This window comes from Misgurnus anguillicaudatus, chromosome 7 (genome assembly GCF_027580225.2).
Source record: "Misgurnus anguillicaudatus chromosome 7, ASM2758022v2, whole genome shotgun sequence".
In the NCBI taxonomy this organism is placed as follows: domain Eukaryota; kingdom Metazoa; phylum Chordata; class Actinopteri; order Cypriniformes; family Cobitidae; genus Misgurnus; species Misgurnus anguillicaudatus.
In genome coordinates, this window is record NC_073343.2 from 3,314,745 (window position 1) to 3,341,886 (window position 27,142).

General features: G+C 34.3%; 1 protein-coding gene across 38 annotated transcripts in view; it reads right to left on the bottom strand.

Moving 5' to 3' along the window:
• nrxn3a (neurexin 3a) overlaps nucleotides 1-27,142 on the bottom strand; it is a 411,002-nt gene that overhangs the window by 54,566 nt on the left and 329,294 nt on the right. For all 38 annotated transcript variants that reach the window (XR_008635797.2, XR_008635796.2, XR_008635795.2 and 35 more), the window contains one exon: nucleotides 15,837-16,008. Coding sequence is in view for 35 of the 38 variants with exons in the window: in XM_055172356.2 (XP_055028331.2) it covers nucleotides 15,837-16,008 (172 nt within the window). In the remaining 3 variants the exon portion in view is untranslated. The remainder of the gene's footprint in view (nucleotides 1-15,836; nucleotides 16,009-27,142) is intronic.

Here is a 27,142-nt window from a genome sequence, read left to right on the forward strand (position 1 = left end):
TAATAAATTTTATTTTATTTTTCTATTTGGCCGGAATGATGGTTCATCACGTTGAAATTTAATTTAATGTTTTAACTTTTATTTTATCATTTAATTAATTAATTTAAAAAAGACTAAAAATACCTTCCATAGACACATACTATACGTTCATCAAATACTTTTGTGTCAAATCCTCTTAATCCTGCCCTCAGGCCATTCAGAAATACAGTTTATAGGTAGAAACTATTAAAGAGGACATCTTTATCTGACTTTTTCCATGTTTAAGTGCTATAATTGGGTCCCCAGTTCTTCTATCAACCTAGAAAATGTAAAAACCAGTAACTAAGTTTTGGTAAACCATTCTCTGCAAGCATGTGAAAAAATAGGTCATTGAAATTTGGCTCTCCTTGTGATGTCAGAAGGGGATAATACCGTCCCTTAATCTGCATTATCCAACCATGGCACTGCCATTTAGTGCAGAGATCAGCTCATTTGCATTTTAAAGGACACACCCCAAAACAATTGGCAATTTTAACATGCTATAATAAATTATGGTATTTTAAGCTAAAACGTACTCTGGGGACAGCAAAGATTTATTTTACATCTTAAAAAAGTGAAATGTGAAATGTCCCCTTTAAGAGTCTGATAAAAAATGTATTCTTATTTACAAGAAATTATGTCAGACGCACTTGGCATGTTTTGCATCAAAGCTCTTCATATATGCTGATGTAATGTTGCTTTGAATAAAAGTCTGCCAAATGCATAAATGTATACGTTTTGTCACCTTCCCACTCAGTCTCTCATTGAAATCTAAAAATAATGCTACGCTAATAAGATAATATTGATAAATTAAAACTATTGAGGTGCAGTTATTCTTTCCCTCCCCTTTTAAGTTAATCTAAGCTCTACAAAAACATTATGTACACTGCACTAAAATATTTTAGGAGCTTTGTTATAGTTATCTTTTTTTTGGAAAGTGAAGGTAAGGATGAAGGAGTTCCTACTTCACAGACATTTGTGGATTTGTGTCGCTTTGATCCAACAGTACAGAGGCCACGACACCTTTTCTCACTCCTGAGGACATGAAAAGCTCTTTGAAAATGAAACAGCGGTGTGAGGTGTTAACACGGCACAGGATCACACGTTGCAGGGAAGTTTTCCTCCGACTGTGATTAACTTTCACAAACACATTCAAGAATGCGCGATATCTGTGCATTTTAATTCCCTTTAACTCCAAATTTGCGGATTCTCCCTTCAAAAAAACTTCATGTTTAAATGTTTCATACAGTAAGAATGACTTGTTTTGATAAGTAAGATGTGAAAAGCATGGCACCCTCTTTGTGGAAAAGAGTGCTACTAACAACTCTTAAAAAAATTTTCACGAGAACCTTCTCACTGTAAACAGATCACCGCTTTATATCAGCATTGTTGTGTGCCGTTGTTTTCTCTGCAGAGTGATGAATTGCTATAGAGCCGAAAACAAATATAGCCTATTGCACAACACAGATTCCCTTTCCAAGTATTATTTAAGCCACCAATAAATAAATAAATCACAAACATTATTGTGTTATGTTGCCCAGTGACGAATGATTTCCATTCTGTCTCTCTTCTGGTAAACTATTGCCTAATTTAAAAATATACACCAAGTTTGGGAGCCTTGTGTGACCACAATAAGAGTTGAAAGATAGCGTCTGCGGTTTCCCGCAGTAAACCTTACTGTAAGTGAAGAACTGAACGTGTCGCACTGTCTGCACACTTAATACACCCTTAACCCTGACAAGGAGAAATTTGGAAACTTGCCTCGTGGCCCCTGTCTCTCCTGCATCACCTCACTTTTCATAGCCTCCATCCAAAGAGGCTTTCTGCACATTATCTGGCTCCAAACACATTCCAAAACAAGAAATGTGACTCCAGACGATCGTCCCTCAGTACCCGAGGAGACAATGAAAGTGGGGACGTTTATCCGGCCATCCTTGGTGGTTTCATTTAATCGTGGGATTAGAAAGACAGCTCATATTGAAAGCTTATCTCCTTCCCCCTCTGGTGAGATTTATAAGGGCAACAGATTTTGTTTTTGATACAAGTAATTGTATTTTGGCTCGTAGGGTACACGAGTATCTATTTTGCGCGTTAAAAACAGCCTTGAATCTTTTCCCGATAAAACATTCTTTTCATTGTCAAAAATGCAATCTTGTCTTTTTGTTTTGAGAGATAATTGCCTTCTTGCGGCCCAGTCAACCAATACAAGCGTCCCTCCTTCAATATTTTCACACTTGGAAAGACTAAGGATTCCTTATCATAATTTGCACATTTTATGATAAGGCATCCTTATTCATTTGAACCTGGAAATACTAAAGAGAGAACCTGTGTAAAACTTGACTGGAAGATACTGCGATGGGATGTTTTCTGATAAGAAACTGCTATCGGACTCTATCGGATTTTAAAATATGCAACGACAAATCATCGCAGACGTTATTTTTCTCCTGAGTTGTCTGAGTGTTTATTTAAAAAAAAAAAGTTTAAGATTTTCTGGTTAGATGTGTTTAAGGAAACATGTTAGGTCATCTACTGCGTTTCATACTGTACGAGTCTTCCTAAAAAGAAGAAAAATAAATCATGTATGTTTAACGGGTATACAAATAACAAGTAAAGCTATCCAGAGCCATTGGGACTATATTTACTGCAATTTACGGTAAGGTACGGTAAGGTAATGTAAGGTAGGTACAGAAGTTGTCATTGGTGTGGTACCTTTTCAAAAAGTACACTTTTGTACCTAAAAGGTGCATATTGGTGCCTCAAAGGTACACATTGGTACCTTAGATGTACATACTGGCACCTCAAAGGTACACATTTTTACAAAAATGGTACATATTAGGACCTTTCAAAAGGTACAGGTACCTTCCCAGTGACAACTTTTGAACCATAGTTTCTGAGTGTGTATGAGTTCTCCTAAAAGAAAGAAAAATGTCTCATACATATTTAACAGGTATACAAATAAGTAGTAAGGCTGTAGAGACTAGTAAAACTATTTAGAGCAGGTGGGCTATTTTTACTGCAATTTACAGTAAGGTACTGTAGGTACAAAAGTTGTCACTAGGTTAGTACCCTTTCAGAAAGTACATTTGTGTACCTAAAAGGTACACATTGGTACCTTAGATGTACATACTGGCACCTTAAACGTACATATTTGTACCAAAATGGTACATATTAGGACCTTTTTAAAAGGTACAGGTACCCTCCCAGTGACAACTTTTGTATCATAGTTTCTGAGAGTGTGAGTTCTCATGATAGAAAGAAAGATGTGTCTACATATTTAACAGGTATACAAAAACTAGTAAGGCTGTTAATGGAGACTAGTAAAACTATTCAGAGCAGATGGGGCTAATTTTACTGCAATTTATGGTAAAGTACAATAGGTACAAAAGTTGTCCCTGGTGTATTACATTTTCAAAAAGTACACTTTTATACATAAAAAGTGCACATTGGTACTTCAAAGGTACACATTGATACCTTAGATGTACATACTGGCACCTTAAAGGTACATATCTGTACCAAAATGGTATATATTAGGACCTTTTTAAAAGGTACAGGTACCGTCCCAGTGACAACTTTTGTAGTTTTTTTTTACTGCGAGTGTATGAGTTCTCCTAAAGAAATGTCTCATACATATTTAACAGGTATACAAATAACAAGTAATGCTGTAGAGACTATTAAACTATTCGGAGCAGGTGGGGCTATTTTTATTGCAGTTTACGGTAAAGTACAATAGGTACAAAAGTTGTCCCTGGTGTAGTACCTTTTCAAAAAGTACACTTTTGTACCTAAAATGTGCATATTGGTGCCTCAAAGGTATACATTGGTACCTTAGATGTACATACCGGCACCTCAAAGGTACATATTTTTACAAAAATTTTACATATTAGGACCTTTTAAAAGGTACAGGTACCTTCCCAGTGACAACTTTTGTACCATAGTTTCTGAGAGTATATGAGTTCTCCTAAAAGAAAGAAAAATGTCTCACTACTTATTTGTATACCTGTTAAATATGTATAAGGCTGTAGAGATAGTAAAACTATTTAGAGCAGGTGGGCTATTTTTACTGCAATTTACGGTAAGGTACTGTAGGTACAAAAGTTGTTACTTGTGTAGTACCCTTTTCAAAAAGTACATTTGTGTACCTAAAAGTTGCATATTGGTACCTTAAATGTACATACTGGCACCTCAAAGGTACATATCTGTACAAAAATGGTACATATTAGGACCTTTGTAAAAGGTACCACCCCATGACAACTTTTATACCATAGTTTCTAAGAGTATACAAGTTATCATGAAAGAAAGAAAAATGTCACAACATATTTAGCCGGTATACAAAAACTAGTAAGGATGTTAATAGAGACTAGTAAAGCTATTCAGAGCAGATGGGGCTAATTTTACTGCAATTTATGGTAAAGTACAATAAGTACAAAAGTTGCCACTGGTGTATTAAATTTTCAAAAAGTACACTTTTATACATAAAAGGTGCACATTGGTACCTCAAAAGTACACATTGGTACCTTAGATGTATATACTGGCACCTTAAAGATACATATCTGTACCAAAATGGTACATATTTGGACCTTCTTAAAAGGTACCATCCCCATGACAACTTTTATACCATAGTTTCTAAGAGTATACGAGTTCTCATGAAAGAAAGAAAAATGTCACAACATATTTAGCCGGTATACAAAAACTAGTAAGGATGTTAATAGAGACTAGTAAAGCTATTCAGAGCAGGTGGGGCTATATTTTTACTGCAATTTATGGTAAAATACAATAGGTACAAAAGTTGTCACTGATGTAGTACCTTTTCAAAAAGAGCACATATGTACCTAAAAGATGCACATTGGTACATCAAAGGTACACATTGGTATCTTAGATGTACATACTGGCACCTAAAAGGTACATATCTGTACCAAAATGGAACATATTAGGACCTTTTCAAAAGGTACCGTCCCCAAGACAACTTTTATACCAAAGTTTCTGAGAGTGTATGATTTCTCATGAAAGAAAGAAAAATGCCTCATACATATTTAACAGGTATACAATAACTAGTAAGGCTGTTATTAGAGACTAGTAAAGCTATTCAGAGCAGGTGGGGCTATTTGTACTGCAATTTACAGTAAGGTACGCTACAGTAACCTGCCTTCCTTTACCAGCAATAAGCCATCACACCTCAATCCCAGGTGGAAAAAGGCTCCAAAATGTTGTAACAAAAATAAGGATACACAACCTTACTGATAGGTCACTAAAACATTCATGAGTTCAGGTCAAAATCATTAGCCATTTAATGGCATTCAGGCATTAGTAATAAAGTGGTGCGACATGTTGTAGGTGCTTGCAGAACATGCTAATTTGGCATCAAACTGCTGCGTTGTTTCTGGAACGGGGCCATATAAGACCCTATAGCATAATTTCTAAGGTTGCTGTAGCAACTACAGGCATTAAGCAGCATGAGGTAACCACATATGATTACACCTGTGAGCTGTAAGCTATACATTTCCATCCAATCACATGTAATAGGGGGGTGTTACAGCTTTAAAAAGCTAATGCCTCCGCACTTAATATATTCAAAGGTGGTTTGCACAGAATTACTAAGAACTTTTAACAGAAGAATAAAACAGGTTGTTTAAATAAAAATAGCATTTTAACTAGAAGTTGAACATGACGACATCGTTTTGGCGGCATTATATTCCAAACTTTTGAAAAAAGGTTTCAAAGTCCAAGTTTTTGAAAACAACACCCTTATTGCCTTTGTATAAAGTATAAAAACTTAAATTTGTACCAATGGTGATGTAATGTCATGTGCGTGCGTATTGTGCTTTTAGACATCAGGTGACATGAGCAACTACTGGACTGACATGCATAATACAGAATTTTCCTGTTTTTTGTGAATCTGCATAAATGGGGAACATTTTAACAACATTGTCATGTATAAGCAAGAAACTTTTACGTATTTAGTACATCATTGTCGTGTCCCATTATTATTGTACCCATAGTCGTGCAAATCAAAAGTATTCTGATGAAAAAACAAATCTGCTCCAACAGCTCTCAAAAAGGTGTGCACGAAGAAACGGGAAATGAGTCTCTACCAACAGCGCTGATGGCACAAAAATGACACTCTGATTTGACTGAACTACAGCAGTCTGAATCGCTCTCAGTGCTATAGCAAAACAGCAGGACCCACTGCACATGTAATCGTCTACCATTTTCCCTACTGTCATTGGCTATTACCCAGCCTGGCTCCAGAGCTGCCAAAGCAGACACGGGGGCATCAAAAAGCCCCTGCACAGCCGTACAGAAAGAACTCATCCATACACAGAGATATGTAGATACGGAGACACACTGTTGAGGCATCATATTGTGTACATGTGTGTCAAAAATGATACAACTTTCCCTCCGTGGTCCTTTGTATAACCCCTGTCCAACGAATACGCCTGTCTCAAAGACGCAGCATCAAGTTCCCGTGTGATTGAAAAACTCTGACATTTCCTTCCAAACTGCAGAGATGTGTGGGAAGGTTCGATATACGGCAGACTGAGTGATACAGATGTGGACTGATTTTAAGCGCTTTGCTGTCCTGGTAAGATTTTTACTTAAAAAAAAAATTTTTACCACATCAAAATCGAGCAATGTGAATTTAGTTTTTGTAAAAAATAAAAATATGCAGTTAAAACATATTTATTAGGGTGATTCTCACGAAAACTTGGTTTTAAAAATGTCAAGCATGAAAATGTAAAAATTGCTTAAATTTACTTTTTTTCCCACCAGACATTAAAAAACAAAGTCTGGAGTAAATGGGAACATTAATTTAAAAACTTTTACTTATCATTTAACACTTTTTGTAACATAATTTAAAAAATTTGTCCTAAAAAATCTCATTACCGCAACAGTCAGAAAACATCAACACTGACATATTTTCAAAATGACATGACAAACCTGAAAGAACATAATTTGGAGAATCTGCACATGCATTTAAAATCAAAGTATTATGCTTCTATTAATTAAATTAACATTTAATAAGCATCTGTTGCGGTAATGATAATCAAAATCTTGTGTAAGCATTCTGACAAGACAATATTTCAAATTAACTGTAAAAAATGATCTTACCTGGTAGCCATATTGAAGTAACTGGTCCATGTGCTTGGTCACTCAAAATCTTTATTAAAATTCTGTATGTGTGCTTAAACTGTTCTCAAAAAGTGTTGCGGAGGATGAGAACATCAGGCATGGACACATCATTTTCCAAATTTTTCTTCATTATTAATATACATGAATATTCAGTAAATATTTTTTCTGTCATCTAAAGTAGTCTAGCAAAACATCCATTTATTTTTTTCTTAATATTTTTGTGTTAATTTGATTAAATTACAACATAACGCATGTTCAAGCACAGCCGGACACATTGCGGTAATGAGAATTTCAGCAGAAAATGAGAAAAAATTTACAATTATAAATTCTTATGTTGAAATCACACATTGTGCAAGGTAGAACACAGTATTGTGTTAATTCTGATGCTTTTTAATGTTACTATATTACACATTTTAAAGCTAAAATCATCAGTGCCGTGGCGTTTCAATGGTTTCGTGAGAATCACCCATTAACTGGTTACATCCAAAATTTCTAGTTGGGCTTTATTTAATTTCTGTAAATAAGTAAGGGAGAGCAGGGCACAAAGTAATGCTTTTTGTCTCTATCATTCAAAAAATATTTAAGTTGGATGAATATTTTTTTTACACAATCAACACACACATCTCTGCTACAAACACTTAAAATTTGTTTCTGGGTCCTAACCGAGGGGGAACATTCCAATCTCTCTGAAGCCATTACGGAAGTGATTTAAAATGCAATTCATCGACTGGCCGCTAGAGGCTCCGAAAGGGAATCAATTGCCATAGAATTTTATGTCAAAATGGCCAACTTTACAGTAAAAAATAATATGTTTACAGCCTGGTACAAAAATAGTTTTTGGTCTGTATAGCGAAGTTTGCCCTTCATGACAACTGTGAGGGGGGTGGATTTTTTATAACTCATCCTTTTAAATTATATTAAGCTTTAAAGTTCTGCATAATTAAGGGCGTGGCCACTTTAGTGAGGGGTGAACAGCCACTGCGGTCACTAGAATCGAGCTAGGCGGGCGTGGTTTCAGCAACCAGTCACCTCAGCTACACCCACGTCCCGCCTCTTTACCCATTTTCAGATATCCGCGAGTGATGCGAGGTGACGCGTGGCCAAGATGGCGACGGCAGGCAACGCCTACTTTAAGCTTCAAAAACGATCTTCAGAAACCTATGGGTGATGTCAAGGACACTACGTCAATCTTTTTTTACAGTCTATGGTCCTAACGTTATCGCACAATTACACCAAAAGTGACAGGAGTGCAAATGTTACAACTTACCCCATAGGTGGGGTTCATTGTAACAAACAGAAGGTTTGTTGGAACACCTGCGAGAAAACTTAGTTTAAACACAAATAATTCATTCAATAAATTCTGCCTATATACTAAAGGTGGATATTTTTTTATATTATTGAAAGGGCTGCACAATTAAAACATAAAATCATAATTGTCAGTTATTTCCCCTGATATTGTATTAAAGGATTAGTAAATTTTCTTTAAAGGTATTGCGGAGGATTTTCTTTTTCCGGGTGAATCATCAAGACTATTGGTCCTCCTAGTTGTCAGTCAGGAGTGTTGCGCAATTGCATTTTTTTAAAAAGTGGAAAAGGCGGTTCTTTCTAAAATTCGAGAAAATCCTCCGCTACACCTTTAAATAAAAAATTATCCAGATATTTACTCACCAACATGTCATCCAAAATGTTGATGTCTTTCTTTGTTCAGTCCAGAAAAAATAATTTTTTTTGAGGAAAAAATTCCAGGATTTTTCTCATTTTAATGGACTTTAATGGACCCCAATACTTTTTTAGTTTTAATGCAGTAGTTTAAAATTGCAGTTTCAAAGAACTCTAAACAATCCCAAACGAGGCATAAGGGTCTCATCTAGCGAAACGAACAAAACCAAAACTTCTCGTCTTCCTCCGGTCCTGTGCCACGCCAGCGCAACCTCACATAATACGTCATCACGTCAAGAGGTCACGAATGACGTATCGAAACTATGCCCCATTGTTTACAAGTGTGGAAAAAAGGACCGTTACGACATTGTTGTATGTCGAATGATACTAATTAATGTCTTTGTGTCAGTTTATTGTTTAAAATGGTCCGGAAATGTGCGTTTCATATATGTAACATGTGACCTTTCGACGTCATTGTGCAATTACGTGAGGTCGCGCTGGCTCATCTCACAGCCGGAGGAAGAAAAGAAGTTGTGGTTGAAAAATGCATATTTTTTTCTTGCCAAAAATAACAATTGTTTCGCTAGATAAGACCCTTATGCCTCATTTGGGATCATTTAGAGTCCTTTAAAATTGCAATTTTAAACTGCATTAAAACTGTTAAGTGTTGGGGTCCATTAAAGTCCATCAAAAAACATAATTTCTTCTCGACTGAACAAAGAAAGGCATCAACATTTTGGATGACATGGTGGTAAGTAAATTATCTGGAATTTTTTTTAAAGAAAATGGACTAATTCTATAACAGTTATCATTTTGATTACAAGTATTTACATTGTTTTCATTTCATTATCATTGTATACCTAAGGCTTAATTTTATATTTACTTCCATGCATCCAAAACACACAATTTCTTAACGAAAACACATCAAAACTTTTCACAAATTCACAGGAGATCTTCTGACAATGAAAAAAGACCAAAAGCACAGATTGCTTGGGCCTGTACAAATATGTAAAGTAGCCGTGATACAATTAACCCCGCGTTAGTTTGTGCCTCGCACACCCCTAGGTTTAATTAATAGGTTATTCTTCTGGATTCAACTTTTCTTACAGGCACTAAATGACCCGAGTTCAGTAAATGATTATCGCGATATCTCCAAATCAAGCTCAATCTTCACGTCTGATAGCGGTTCAGATTGTGTCAATGATCAGTCTTGATCAAAGATCCAGATTCGCAGGTTAACAAGCCTACCTCAGACACACAGTTAGACTTCAAATTTAAAGGACAAAACTACAAATCTCTCCGGATCTCCACATAATTCAGAGCTATTAGAGAAACGTGTCAGGGATGCATTTCAACAAAGGAATTAAGCCTCCATCTGTTTACTCTTTAAAATCCCCTTTAAATGCAAAAACTCATTAAATCTATTATATTTCATGGACTTTCAACGGAGACGTGGCTTGAGTCAGCTGACACAGCCTTTCTAAACCTTTTGTGCTGCTTTTTGTATTAACCAGGTGTATTTTAATGGTGGTAAACACATACGGATTAAATCAGATTTAGAGTAATATACGTTATTTGCAAACAATTTCTTGCATTTGAATGTGATTAGCCAATCAGCATAATTCCTCATAAGACTTAGCATCTGCTGTGTTCTAAATATAACGTCTTGCATTTGTTAGTCCACGCTAGAGGAAGTTACCGTGTCTTAAAAAAACGAAAAACTGCTTATCTGACTCAGGCAGTAAGTTAGCAAACTACATTTGCACTCTATAAGTCCATTATATGGCGAAGTGAAACGAACGAGAGAAGATTGTGCTGATTTTCAACTCCAGACTGCAAACGCCAACCGAAATAATAGAAATCGTCAAATTCCCCTTCAGCATTTTCTGGAAAAATCCAGGCGAATCCAGCCAATCCTGGCCTGCGACCAACAAGTAATACTACCGCTTTATGCTTACTCATATTCATTAGCTGTAACTGGAGGGTGAACGAATTAGGGCATGTGGTGACACAAACAAGCGCAGCACAATTTATTCTCAAAGTGACGGTTGGCGTAAAGTTCTCTGAGTATTCGGCACATGGCCTCGGGTTACATTGTAATGACAGTCATAAGCTTTAGGTGCATGTGCTCGTGGCCCTGTAGACATCTCTGCTTGACCTCTTGGGACCCATGAGAGATAAATAGAGAGTGTGCTTGAAAGACACAATGAGCTTCCTTGCCCCCACTATTTGTATGTGCTTAGCACAGCAAGGTAGGGTTTAATAACTTGGCAAAAGCACAGCTGTGGAAACACTGCAGTGTTTAAAAAATATATGTTCCTGTAGCTTAACTCGTGTTCACAATAAAAAGTTTGTGGATTCAAATATACAAACTGATCAAATTAATCTCCTGAATGTACTATGAGTCAATGAAGCATGTTCATCATTAAATTAATTATTCATAGTGAATTATTCTGCTTGTACTATACCACAGTTTCCACACATGAAGACATTTTTCAGGTTTTGTCCCTAATATGTCATGTATGTAGAACTGCGTTCTTCTGCACATTCAGCATATTGGTTGTGTAATAAATAACTGTTCAAGGTGTCGTTGTAAGATTCATTCGAGCACCCATTACTAATTCAAAAGTGCCACTTTGAAACTAGTAATGATAGCGTGAGCTGTTTTTATGAAGTCATTAGAGTAACACAGATGTGTGTGTGCAAATGAAACAGAAAAAGAAAGAGATTGCCTTTAGTGCCTATAAAATGTATTAGGCAGTGGTGTGTGTAAAATAGAAAAAGCACAGACATCAATGCACAGACATTAAGTAATTTAAACAAATATTGTAATTAGCTACTTTGCTTGGCAATTAATGCATTTGGAAGATGCTTTTATCCAAAGCGATTTACAGCGCAAGTATTTTTTATAGTACATTTTATCAGTATTTGTAATCCCTGGGATCGAACCCATGACTTTTGCATTGCTATATTGAATACCAAATGAGCTACAGGAACACTGGCTGTATATCTATTGGCTATAATTAATTTGGCAAAGTATTATTAAACTGTAATGCTACTACTAACTAAATGTCTCATACTCTCAGAAAAAGCATGTTCTGTTTTAGTGTACAACCATGCATTGTCTTTTCATAAAGCTATGAGGTATGTACAACTTCTGAATGAAAGGACAATTATTCTGATGCCTTGTCATTTCTTGAAATTGTTTAAATTTAATGTAACTGTAACCGATTATAATCTTGCAGAAATATTTTTTTACAGCTATCAAGGTCATATAGGCCTAGTTTATGGAAAAAAAAGAACAATAGACATTTCAATTCTAAAAATAAAAAAATTGCAACCCTATGGACAATTATTTTTACAATAATTTATTTTTTATATCCACCTTTTTCTCGAACGCGAAAGTAAGTGATGTGACAGATTTCATTTCTTTGTTCTATAGTTCCGGTTCAATAGCCAGCTGGTAGAAAACAGTGTAGTGGGAGCATGCATAAAACATGACTTAAACAGTTATATTTACTACACCCGCCATGTATGAACCAGTGTGAGGATGAAATTAAGAAGTCGCTTGATATATGAAGATATAATCAATAATTTTGTGTTGTTAATCGGGTCTTGACGGGTCTTCAATGCGCAAATAAAAAAGCACAGAGACAATATCAGTTTCTTTACAATGGGAAAGTCAGTCAAGTGTTTGTACATGGAATTTACCAAGACTTCGTTTTTTTTTCAGGGGATGGTTTAAAATGTCACAACTGTCCCTCTGGTGTGAGGTTTTTCTAAACAGTAATTTTTAATGGACTTGTGTACGGTGACACGTCGAGCTTCACGCGGTCCAACACAGTCAGTATCATTCAACACATTGTAAGTTATTTGAACAAACCATTATAAATGTATTAAACTACTACATGTATTGAGTATTGTTTTCGTTTTATGAAAATATTATTACATCTTACGTACTAGGCAGAGACATGAGCTTATGAAATTATTTGCTTACTTTTTAAAGTATTTGCTTTTTCAGTTAAAAAATAACAAAAGTACGCACAAACACATTATGAACTATTATAAACATTAACTAAGCAGATTATATTGTATATATTCTGTACTGTAATCGCAAGTTCGTAATAATATATAGTAGCAGAATAAATAAATCAGCTAAATCAGCATATTTTTATCAGCATAATATTAGTTGTTTTTAAACAATTGTTGTATTTATTGTTTACTGGCAGTTTCTATGAAAGGTTTTACTAGATGGATTTGTAAATGCAGATCATGAGTGCATGTGCGCCACAAACATTCAGTGGATTTTGGTTAAAACAAATGTTTTGTAGAGATTTACTGCGTTTGTATTAGCTATTATGGCAACCCCTAATTGCACAAATTATGTCGGTCTTCCTGAATTTCATAACAAACATTAAACAGCCAGTCAAAACGACACACTTGTGTCCTTTGCAATAGACTACCATTAGCTTTAGTGGCTCACCGGAAGTCACAAACAAGTAAGCGCAAATATGGCGGCGCCCACATTTATGTCAAGAAACAGGTGGATACTCTACATATTTTAAAGCATGTTTAATATCATTATGATTATAACGATCCGATTACCTACAGATATTTTTCCCAATATTTGCAAATATGCAATGTAAAAAATAAAAATTCCTTAAATTTTTTTGTTGAATCATCTTAGATTTACAAGTCATGTCAACTTTATATTATTATCTTGACAACAGATGAGTGCTACAACTTATAAAATATAGTCGAAAAACTTCATTTTATAAGTTATAACAACTCATCTCTAGACAAGATAAATAATAGTAAGTTGAAATGACTTAAAAAAATACAGTGTGTGACCCTGGACCACTAAACCAGTAATAATGGTAATTTCTTTTTAAATTGAGATTCATACATATACCTGAAAGCAGAATAAATAAGCAACCCCTAACTGCACAAATTATGTCGGTCTTCCTAGTAGTCTATTGCGAAGGACACAAGTGTGCCGTTTTGACTGGCTGTTTAATGTTTGTTATGAAATTCAGGAAGGCCGACATAATTTGTGCAATTAGGGGTTGCCATAATAGCTAATACAAACACACTAAATCTCTACAAAACATTTGTTTTAACCATAATCCATTGATGTATGGTTTGTTAGAATATGACAATTTTTGGCCAATATGCAGCTATTTGAAAATCTGGAATCTGAGAGTGCAAAAAATCGAAAAATATTGAGAAAATTGCCTTTGAAGTTATCCAAAGAAGACTCCTTAGCAACACATATTAAATACATTTTTGATATATTTAAAATGTCTTCATGAAACATATAATATAATTATTTTTAGCATAAAAAATTTACAATTTTGAGCCACACAATGTATTGTTGGCTTTTGCTACAAATATACCCATGTTAGTTATGACTGATTTTGTGGTACAGGGTCACAATATTTGAATATTTGCAATAACACCATTTTCATTTTTTTGTATTGTAAAATTGTGAAAAGCACTACAGAAATAAAACTTGAATTTAACTTAATTAAACTTGAACTGACTTGAAACTACCTCTTTAGCATTATAATACCAAAGTACCGAAAAAATTGTTTATTTAATTTACTAGATTTTTTAAGGTAAGCGGTTGCAATCAATTTATGTAAGCTACATTTAAAAAGTTTTAATTTTGTTTTATTTTCTTTTTTTTCTTTAAATGTAGTTTAAATAAATTGATATTGAACCACTTACCTTAAATTAATTGTAAATGAATAATTGAATAAGTAAATTGAATGAATATTTTTTTCAGTGTATCAAATCTACAGATGATACTTCATAATCAATGTCCTGACAAGTTCAAATTGAAAAATCAAACATTACAAAGTAACGAGAGCCAAAGCAAAGAGCAGGTTGCCATGAGGGTCCATCTGTCTTCGGGCATAATCATATCCTATCCGCAGGTGGCCATGTGAATATATAAATATTTTATCATCACGTTGAAACTTTTGGCACAGAAAGTAAATTTTGCTGACATTTAAATAGAAGTGTTGTACAACTGTGCCACCTATAAATCTCAGTGATGTATATCCTAAGCTCTTCTGGTGTCTGGTGCAAATGGCCATGCAGGCAAAAATGAAACTTTAGACCTAAAAAGGCAAGCAGCCACTGACTTCCGTATAATGCATCCGTATGCATCCAGTCACACACACTGGTGTATATTATTTTTCATGCCTAATATCATTCATACAAATGGCAGACTGATAAATAGGTGCATTAGTAGGGTTGGCCACATAAAATGAGTTTATACAGTGCTGTCAGGAAAAAAACTGATGCCCCGAGATGCTTTAGAAAAAATAGAAAGACTGACATTATAGACAAGATAAATGACTCTGTACTTGCATGGTCCATAAAATTATACTAAATTTCCTAGAGCAAGAAATTAATAAAAATTAATAACTTTAGTATCCAAATATAAACTAAATAAATAACTTAATAAAATCGAATTATCTGACGTCAAAGAAGAACAGCATGACGTGAGAGGCCGATTCAGTGAGCACCGACATGAACTGAGAAAAGACTTAATCCAATGTAAGCTTGCTGAAAGACTGAAATGGAAAAAAACGATTTAAAAAATAAATATTTAAATAATAAGTATCTAGCATCATGTGATGTGGCATACCTGATGGTTACCACACCTTACCATCACAACCAATGGTTTCCAAAGAAACCCACATGTCCGTGCTGTCATTTGTCAGCCAGGTTAGAAAGAAACATGTTGGGAAAAAATCTCATTGACCTTGCTCATTGTGAAAGTTACCCAATTAAATGCATCGAAAAAGGAAAGGCTACCAGCCCGCTGTTTGTTACTAGCGTGGTGACTGAGGCGCACGAGGGACGTTTCCAAATGGTTGAAAATACACTACACGGTCACTCGGGAGACAGAATGACTTTACAAATAGCTCACGAGCAGTTGCTGTCCAGTTCTGTGTATTGTCCATACATCTTCTTGATGTCGTAAGCCAAAGGTTGAAACGGTCGGTGAGAGGTCTTACCTGAGGGGAAGTGCTCGTTGATGGCCCAGTTGTCCACCTGAAGTGTGGCATTGCCCCCATTTCTGGTGAAGCGCACTACATGGTACTTGCCATCATTTACTGCCATGCTGCTCTCCTGCACGGTGATGTCCACTGTACCGATGTTGAATATGACTCCAATTTTGCCTTGTTCCTAAAACACAAAGGACAAACAAAATCTCAGTTTTGTCGACATGAATTGAGGGGTTTTCCTATAAATCAACCTGGAAGAGTATGGCGCTAGTATGCAAAGATCAAGGGCTCAATGCCAGATCAGTGGATAAAAGCCAAATGCATCAAATCTAATATACAGTAAGTAATTTACACCCATTTGTCCCTTATTTCCTGAATTCACCTTATTATTTTGTTTTATCTCAAAACCAGATCGACATTGAGAATGTACGTTTTATTCCACTCTAATTCAATTTTAATAACAGAGATGCCCTTGAAATCTGCTATCTATTGTTCTACTTTTGTTCCTGCGGGATCGTGAATAATCTATTAGCATTAGCAACCCATGATAAACTTGTCCTCTTGATGAAAAGTATTCATCAGCCATTAGCACCCTCCCCATTTTGGGGTGAAGAATCATGCACATTGATTTAAATAATGCAGTGAAAGTGGACTAAATCAATAGCATTAACTAAAACTGAGACAGAGATAAGAAAGATTAATGAACAGAAAGGTGTGGAGCGTTTGCCCTCGCAGATCCGAGAGGCTACATGCAAATGATTTTCACTATACATTAATTCGCTTATCCTGGACGAGCAATGGCAGAGCAGGAAACATTGGGAAAATTCTTTATCCATTGGCAATCCCGTGAACTACACATGATTCACATATATTTGGGAAAAGTTTGTAGGACATTTAAAAAAAATAAAACAAATTAATAATTTGCATGGCGTGGTTTGTATATTTTATTTGAATGCATTAGGTGACATGACTCAGTTTTGCCATCACTGTAACTAGAGAGACTAAGTTAAGGTTTTATATTTTGTACAATATATTTTGTGAGATCAGAAGGAGTGGTACGCAGAAAAAGTTTATGGAGGGCCATAAAATTGTAAAAAGATTGGTAAACAATTGTAGAGAACAATACATTTTTAGTTATTGTTCTATATTATTTATTTGATTCATGAATATCTGTACAGGTTAAATTAAAAGCACAAAAAAGATTTTGTGATTAGGCTCATGAAAGTTTCCTTTTGCATTTCTTTTCTCAACAATCGTTTCATCCTTCGTAAAGCATTTCCTCTCACTTTTACTAAAGCCTTCTGGGTTGCATGGATATATTTTATGGTTAAGTTAAACCAAATCTGGTGTTGTTCTTATCTGTTGCAGCATGGAAAATGACGACAGATGATAAATTGTATCAAGGGAGATGTTTATCACCGTGCAGTGCATTTATCATGACAAGATCTCTGCGAGCAAATCTGGGCCAGCCCTCTCAAGTTCATCTGGAAGACTTTCTTTAAGACCGAGATGGTTTCTGTCTAAATTTAATATTATGTTACGTGACCCCACCAGTGAAAGCCCAGCTAAAGTAATTTACTTGTGATTTATTGTTTTCTACAGAAAATCATCCTACATAATGTAAAGAACATTCAGTACAATATAACCTTGATATATGTAATATTGACTGAGCAAGGCCATGTCAAAGATATTATTGTGCATCATTCCATATACAGTTCATATTTTTATATATCCATAAAAAAATGAACACACTACAGTCTAAAAATGTCCTGAGTTATTTTTGACCCATACTGGTTAAATAATGGACACAACACACTGCTGGGTTAAAATTGACCCAATGCTGGTTTGTTTTAACCCAACTGCTGGGTTATTATACCTCATGGTTGCAAACCACCAACACAACATTGGGTCATTTTTAACCCAGCATGTGTTCTGTACATGTTATATATTATATTTATCCATTATGGGTAAAAACATAAGCCAGTTATTTTTAGAGTGTACCATAACTTAATTTAGTAAAATAAGGTATTTACACACTCATTTAATTGAGTTCAGTATAATTTTAAGTGTAGTTGAATTAATTTAGTTGACTCAAATTAAATTAATATTGTTTTATTTTATTTTTACCAGCCAATCACAGCAATGACATCATTAATATAATGTTTTGTAACCAAATCAACATTTAAAGTTGGTTTAAAGAGCCTGTTCTCAGCATAGGCAAATACTAAAATCCAACAAAGTAAAAAAAAACTCTTAAAACCAACAAAATACAAAAGTGTCCTTTTGCCAGCGAGGCTACTTTTATTAAAGAAGTGTAAGTTGATGCACAAAATAGTTTTCTTTAAGTAATTTTTTTCTTTACTCAAAGCGCAAAAAGTTAATTTTTGAGTCCAAGACCAAAGTTGTACAAACCATAGAAAGTAAGTACTGTAAATAGGATAAAGTACCTACTTGGTAAAGAAATTGTTTTTTGTAACCATTAATCATAATCATGCTGATTTACAGTACGCATAGCCTCTTGTTGTATATTGCATATTACTGAACTGAAAGGAAGAGAAATGTACTGATTGCAATCGTATTACCAACAAAACAAACAATTATATCAATAATAATTGTGACAAATTATGAAAGTTATTATGCTGATTCATTTCTTGACGTGAAGTGCTGTATTTCTTGAAAGTAGTGTCTAGGGCTGTCACGATTATGAAATTTGGCTGACAGTTAATTGTCTAGTGGCGATTATGCCCTTTAATGGTCTGTTTTATTGCTTTGACATTTAATTCTTATATTTTTTTTGTTTGTTCATGAAATCATTTTCATACATTGTTGTGATTATATAATTAAATCTTAAATCCTGGCAGTAAATATTAATACACATAACACATATTTAAAAGTAATTATTTAATTAAAATATATTTAAAAAAATGAAAATTCAAAATAAACACAATCTGTCTGAAAAATAACTTAAAATAAAAATGCTATCAAAATAAACTGCTCTGTAAAAAGTGTTTCTGTGCCTTGGTAGATTTAACTAAGATAAAACGAGTAAACTGTACTAAAAAAAATTTAATTCTTGTTTTTTTTATCAAAATTTGAGTTAAAATAACATAAAAAGATGAAAAATTTGAGTAATTCTAAATAAATACTGAGTAAATTTAGCTTCATTTTATCATGTATAATCTTTTTATTTTAAATTTTAAATTTGTATGAAGGAAATTAACTTAATAATTTTGTGTTGAAAGTACATGAATGATTTTAATAAACATAGCTAACTAGGCAGTAGACTCGTAGTTCCCAGCATGCTTTGCATGGGACTGCATTTGGACAATGAAATTTAAATTTAAACGCTATTTTATGTGTTTTTAACTTAAAAAAAGACTTTTAAGTGTTTAATGTTCATTTATCTTTGAGATTTAGAAATGTTTTTGTTTCATCTTTGAGTTTTGTAGTTACCATTGTTCAGAAGACTGGCGCTTGTGCATAGACAGGTCGCCTTTACAGCTGCCCAAAACTAAACTGGGTGGGTGCGTTGATTGAATAAACAATTCGTGCCCTCATCTCACAGAAAGATAAAGTCTAAATCAATGTTTATGAAAACAACAACAAACCATAAAAAGTTGTACCAAGAAAAGTAAATTAAACTGAGTAATACTAGAACTATTAGTTAACTCAACTTAATTTTGTTGCGTTTGTATTAAGTAATATTACAGTGTATATTATACTTAAAAAAGGCTACAAGTTGACTCAACTTAAAACATCAAATGCAGCCACTTGCCTACATTTTTATAAGTTAGATTTAGGTATTACTTTTTACAGTGTGACTACCACAAACAGGCCTTAAATAGTAGCCAATCCTACTTATATTAGTTATATTAGGTTATTTACTTATACGGTTATATTAGTACTGGACCACATGTCTGAAAAAAAATCAATTCCTTACAGATCCTTAAAAATAACATCCTTTATTTATCTAAATTACCTAAGGTCTCATTTATACAGGCACTGTAGCGCCCCCTTATGTTTTTCAGAGAGATGTGCAATCATTGTGGTGATCTAAAATCATCATGATGAGGTCAAACAATTGCGGTGAGATGATTATTTAATCATTGTGACAGACCTAGTATGTCAAAACAAATATAAGCCACCAAAACTTATGAAATTTAGTTTAAATTTTAGTTTTGCCATATGTCCACCTATGTCCATTATAAAAGTCAAATCTTTCATTAAAATTTGGTGTAATATGGAGCATACTGTGAATTTAAGTGTTCATTCACTATGACTCAATCTAAATAAGAAAATGTATCTTATATATAATCTAAATCGTGCACAACCCTGCTTATTGCTATACTGTACGCATCTGCTTATTTATATATTTACTAGACAGAAATTCATAACCTTGTCAGTGTGTGGTAGAGAATTTAATGAAGTGTTTTCGATCAATGATACTTGAGGTCCTCTGAGAGCATCTTTAGAGGAAAGAGGATTGGGTGTTATTGTAACCCTGCCTTTCTTCCTGTGTGAAAAGCTACAGAAATCATATCTCAGTCTTGTTGTAAAATATTAATGAGATGAAAATGAGTCAAAACACATAAAGACCAATTCGCTAAATCTTTTTCCACAGACGTGGGTAGATAGGCATTTGCACCGCTGCCAGATATCTAAACGCTCTGCCACTTTTAGCCCGTGCTGGTGTATTGCTTGTTTGATCACAGAAGCACCTTTTACATTTAGCATCAAAGACTTCGCTGTAAGTGTCTCCCTCTTCATCCATCACACCCAGTTTCCACCTTCAATTTCAATACTGCTGTGCTTGTATCTGGGAGGGTAAAAGGACAAATAAATTCTTGCTCTTTTCGAGCAAGTGATACATGAAAGGAAATAGTCTGTCACACGCATGCTATATTGAGCTCGGTGTCGGCGCCGCACGCAGGGAGAGTGTGCAAATAAAGCATATGCTATGTGCGATTTCTATTATAACGCTTTCTCTGTGCTCATATATTTTAATATGATGCGATAAGCTGGGGATAGATTGTAAAACATTCTAGGCTAAGAATAGTTTAATGGAAAATGCACCTAACTAAATCCTAGGGAAGGAAAAGCAGGAGATGCAGTAAATAATTTTTAATGTTAAGTATATGGCTGAATAATATTGCTTTGTTTTGGATGTCGCTTTCATTTAGAGATTCATTCAAAAGTGCCCATTTATGCTCTTGGCCTTGTACAGGCAAATATACAACTCAGCTGCAGGCGTGGTGTAAAGTGATTGGCACATCCAATTACTCACTGTGTATTTGAAATGGAATAGGGCAAAAATCACTGATTGCCAGAAAGAGTTTGAAACAATGGACTGCATAATGATTTTGTAAGCAAAAAATAAATACATACAATTAGAGAAGAAGAGAAAGCCTGATAATCATCCTGCAAAACTGTAAACAGCAACTGGAGCTTGAATGACTGCTTTTTATTACAGTAAGTGAAATGAAACATTTGGGGAGAAGCTGATACCGAAAAGTCTGGATGCTCATGGTCGAAAACCAGAAAATAACTTTAAACAATTTAAAGGGGACATTTCACAAGACTTTTTTAAAGATGTCAAATAAATATTTGGTGTCCCCAGAGTGCCCATGTGAGGTTTTAGCACAAAATACCATAAACATAATTTATTATAGTATGTTCAAATTGCCACTTTGTTGGTTAGAGCAAAAATGTGTTTTGGGTGTGTCCTTTTAACTGCAAATGAGCTGATTTCTGCACTAAATGGCAGTGCTGTGGATGGATAGTGCAGATTAAGGGGCAGTATTATCCCCTTCTGACATCACAAGAGGAGCCAAATTTAAATGACCTATTTTTTTACATGCTTGCAGAGAATGGTTAACCAAAACTAAGTAACTGGGTTTATCTTATTCACATTTTCTAGGTTGATAGAAGCACTGGGGATCCAATTATAGCATTTAAACATGCAAAAAGTCAGATTTTCATGATATGTCCCCTTTAATTGAAAAAGTTTTTGTATTATTGTATTACTATTAGATGTTTAAGTTTCATTAATTTAATGAATCTAAGTTGAACTACAAACCAATAAAATCAACTTAGAAAAAAGAACACACCAAAATTAGATGTAATTAAAACAAAACTAAATATTTTAATTCATGCGAAAATTCAAATTTAAATGCTTTTATCTAAATACTGTAAAGTTCTAGAAAACTATTACATGCAAAACAGTAGTTTGTTTAATATATACACTGGGTACAGAATATATTGTTTTTTGAAATATATGACAAAATGAGAATATGTAAGATTTTGCAGCAGTGGCAAGGCCAGCAATTTTAAATTGAGTTGACCTCTGTGAAATAGCGTGGACCTGAATGCTTCTTAAATTACATAATTTTACAATATAGTGGTTAAAAGGATTATGTTTTTTAAGTCATGTATTGAATAATTTTCAAAACAACAAAAAGTGAAAATAAGGAAAATAAAATAAGAACAAATTAAGAAATTATAAGCATAAAAAAATAGAAAAGAACAATCTTACAAATTAATTTGACAATCAATTTAGAAAAAAAATATTTTTTATATATTTTTAATATATACAGTACTGTGCAAAAGTCCACCATGCTACCATTAGATTAGTTGTTTTTGCAATTGTATATATAATCATTTCTCAGTCTCTTTATTAGAATACAACCAGAAAATACAGGAAATGTGTATGTATTATATAGTTAAGTACAAGCTAAAGTGTCAATTATTTAGGGTAAACTCCCCTTCCACTTGAGCAATAGCAGGTAACTGCAGGATCTCTTAAACCTAAATGAAATTAAATCCTAATTTCTAATTCTAATCGAATGACTTCAGGACTTCAGTCTCCTCAAAAAAGCTCAAAATGTGTTTCGTGCACTCTAAATACTGACTGATGCCTGAGAAGACATTTAGTTCAGAAAATTGTTTTGTTTTTAATTTTGTGTACATTTTTCCTGTATTTTCTGTTTGTATCTTAAAATAAAGTGAAAATATATATGGATGGACATTAAAACTTTGATAAAACAACAAAGCTGGTGATGGTGGCCTAAGACTTTTGCACAGTACTGTATATTTATTTTACAAAATTAATACAGCGTTTATAATGTATAAATCTTTAAATTGAATGCATCCTTCAATTTTCCTATACAACTAGAAATAACATTCAATCCAATGAATACTTGCAAATCTATCTATTGCATGTTTGGTAATAATCCAATCGAATGGCGCTCTTTAAATTGATGTCTGAACGGCAGCAATCTCCACAGCAACAACCCCAATCTAAGTGAACAACCCTGTATGTCCATGGGCCACTTCATTTGTTTCTGTGTTAACCTCTATCAAAATATAATGTATCATTTTAAAATGCCTTTTAGAAAAAATAAATAACAAATACCGCACGTAATGAATAACAGCAGAGAAACAAAGCGTGATCTTATTTGTATTCTTTGAGATAGTCCTACAGTTAGAGTCACTGCAAACTCAAATCATTACAGTCATCAATTGTGTTGCTCTTGCTGTGTGAAGGGCTTTGGCCCACTGTATCACCTGGACAAATTGATGAGTGTTTAAAAGATGAACCCTCTCTCTCTCTCTGTGAGTGCCCATCTGTGCAGAGCTGATAAGGAGACGCTACTCAGTTGGTAGTAAAGAGAAAATGGAAGTGACAATTGTTCGTAGCTGATTGTTTCGTCAATGTAAGAGTCAATATTTTCCAAATAGTGTGGGATGTTTTCTGTAACAACTTCATTACTTTCCATTTAATGGTCTGCTTATGGACTATACAGTATACTGTAGGCAGTTCAAAAAGATGGCTTACAAAATAGCTGATGGATAATTAATGGAAGATTACAATTATTGGAACAAAATAGTCACAGATTTGTAATATTGCCCATATTGTAGGGGAAAATACAATGTTTGTTAAGCAATAAAATAGTTTTTTTACTTTACACTTTGTTGTGTGATTAAAGTATTTATAGTAATGAAGAACTATGAGTACAGTGACATGAGAAGAGTTGCAACACCTGCAGAGAAATCAATTAGAAATTAGATACAGATGTGAAATACAGTATACTGTACCACCCTCAGGAGGTGACAAAAGAAGTTGTAAGTCTCTATGTGGAGATATAAGTTTTAGGATGTACAAATTAGGGGTGTCAAAAGATTAATTGCAATTAATTGCATACAAAATAAAAGTCTGTTTATGCATAATATGTGTGTGTGCATTGTGTGTAATTATTTTGGATATATAAATACAAACACATGCATGTATGTACTTAAGAACCGTTTACATGTATATATTTATATTTATTTATATCATATATACACATTTTAAAAATTATACATAAACAAAATTTTTCTTCAATTTATATATGTATGTGTGTATTTATTTATATATAAATAATAATTACACACAATAAACACACAAATATATTATACAAACACAATTTTTATGTGATTAATTGTGATTAATCTTTTGACAGCCCTAATACAAATAAATAAGTAAGGGGGGGTTCAATGGTATTTCAAGCATTCTGACTTATTAACACGGTTATAGAGTTGTTTCCTCATGCTAAACGTAGGCAAAGTTTCAAAAAAGCATTTGGGCATGTTACAGTGTATTTCTGTGCCGAATGCACTTCGCCAGGGTTCGTACAAGTTTCGGAAAGTTTTTTTCGATTACAGGTCCAACTGACTTTTCAGGGGATTTCTACACGTATCACTTCTTTATATGGGCACTTCCCCCGGAAAACCCTGCCCACCCGTCAATCAGCGTGAGACGCTACCACTTGCAAACATCTTATCACGCGACACAGTTTTGTTTCATTTCGAATCTCAACAATGGCACGAAAGAAGAAGTGTGTTTTTGGATGTAAGGAGAAGAAAGCCAGCCTTATGAAAACAATGGATACAGTTTATTATCCGGGGTAGGAGCGGAGTTTTGCGTGTGTGTTTGATGCTCTGGATTTTCCCAAACGGGTCATAAGTTGCATGCGGTAAGTACGACTTCTGTCTTATGTTGGAAATAGGCGTGCATATTATATAAATGACACGAACATGTAGTGAATCATAAGTTATAAGTGTTGTATAGTGTTGCATGACTCGTACTCGCTCCTCCCGCGGTAGTAACTCCTCCTTCTTCATTTTTTCGTACGTTATCGGAAAAATTCGGTAATAAGACTCTTCAGAGATAAAAAGTATGTCATACTACTCTATATTTACTCCAGATTAACAACAGAAATGCAGAAACGGCATGCGTTACGTGAGCTTTAAAAAAAACTTGAATTAAAATGCTTTAATTTTCAATAGACCCACAAAAATTACCCAAAACTACCATTGCATAGTCTCAAGTCTGAGAGTGACTTGACTTAAAATGTTTCATGTGCCTATCATTTTGAATTAAAGCAATTAAAATTAAATTTTATACTGTAAAATGTTGTTATCAATAAATCACGAAAACATGTTATTACAATACTGTAACTCCTTAAAATAAATTAAGCAATTTTAACTTTTTTATAAGTTAAAGGCACAATGTATAGGATTTTGCACCTTCAAAACAATAACAAATGCTAGATGCCAACACTTCTAAATTTGTCCACACGTGTCGCCATAGTTTCTTAAAGCGGACATCCGCAAATAGCGTGGATATTCCTCCATTAATAGGCGACAATGACAAGCGACCTACCATTATTTAAAATAGGAAATTATCTGGATTGACACATTCTTGGGAACTTTAGGGATAATGTAGGTACAAAACCGCATGAAATATATAACACTGTGCAAGAGGTTTTTGGATATAATATTACAAAAATCATACATATTGTGGCTTTAAAGCGGCTCAACACTAGTTTAGTAGACTTTGCATTTAAACGCCACCCCTGTCAAAAATGAGTAAGGGTGTCACGATTTCGATTTTAAATCGAAATCGATCGAAATTAAGTCACAACCCCGAACATCGAATTAAAAAATGGGATCGTCGATGCTGCCACGCCCCCATCTCACGTCCGGTCGGCTTGCCAAGCGGGGGAAAATAAACTCTCAGAAGTGCCTTTAAAAACATCCATCCAGCATAACGCGATTTATATTTTAAACACGAGGGATTGTATTGCTACAACTCCTTGAATGCATATCATAAACAGGATTACTACCTAGTGATCTGCCTTCGGGCAGAGCGCAGCTCTCTGCACGTGCACGAGAGAGCCACCAAGATGCAGCGGGTTATATTTTAAACAAAAGGTATAGTTTGCCTCAGCCCGCATGAAACGCATAAAACTGAACAAATACGTAAGGATTATTACTTTCGTTTATGTTTAGACTTTGGACAGATGCGAGACCGCGTGCATGTGAGACAGAAGCGCAGCTGCTTATGGCGCACCGGTTTTATTTCAGTTAATAGGAGTCAGGACGCGCGCATTAAGTCTATCTGCGTGCAAGAAGGAATTCTCTCTCTACAAGCTCTCCGTGTAAAGTAAAGCCCACAAACCCCCATACAAGGAAAAGCACGCAATGTGCATGTTAATGTGAAACTACAATAATAATAATAAAAAATAATTTAAAAAAAAATAAAAAATAATACATTTTTTGTCTTAAAAAAATTCATTTAAAAATCGAGAATCGAATTGAATCGTGTCATCAGAATCGAAAATGTAATCGAATCGAGGATTTGGAGAATCGTGACACCCCTAAAAATGAGACAATGATATTAACCAAATTTTCAAATACTTTCACCTGAAATCCATTTAATCTGAGCCTTAGGTTAAAAAAAATGCTCATATTGAAGAAATTTTTGTTTTGTTTGACATTGTAGAGTACTTGAAATAGTAGTCGACAAATACACAAATATTATATCCAAGTGTGAAACACATAGCACACAAAAAAAGAGTAAGTTACTATAAAGACATTAAAATAAAACAATATATTCATATACGCCTATAAAAAGTGAAAGGTGCTCTACTTAACAGTACTTCAATTGGTAAAACCTAAAATTTTCAAGTTAAAGAGCACCAAATTCATTGCTAAAAACAATGTTACTTTGTGTATTTGGTATAATACAATGTGTTTGCATGGTTTTTGGTTAAAAAACACATTATTTTCATCATACCATAAATTTTTGTAGCTCTAGATTTCACTCTCTTCCTGAAACTCACAGATTTGAAAAGCTCTGTGTCCCTGATTGGCCAGCTAATCTGTACGTTGTCATTGGCCTGAGTGCCTCTGATGTCAACCGGAAATGTGACGCTCCTTACCATGTTTGAAAGATTCGCTCACAATGCAATGCTAACAGGAGTTAACTAACAGGC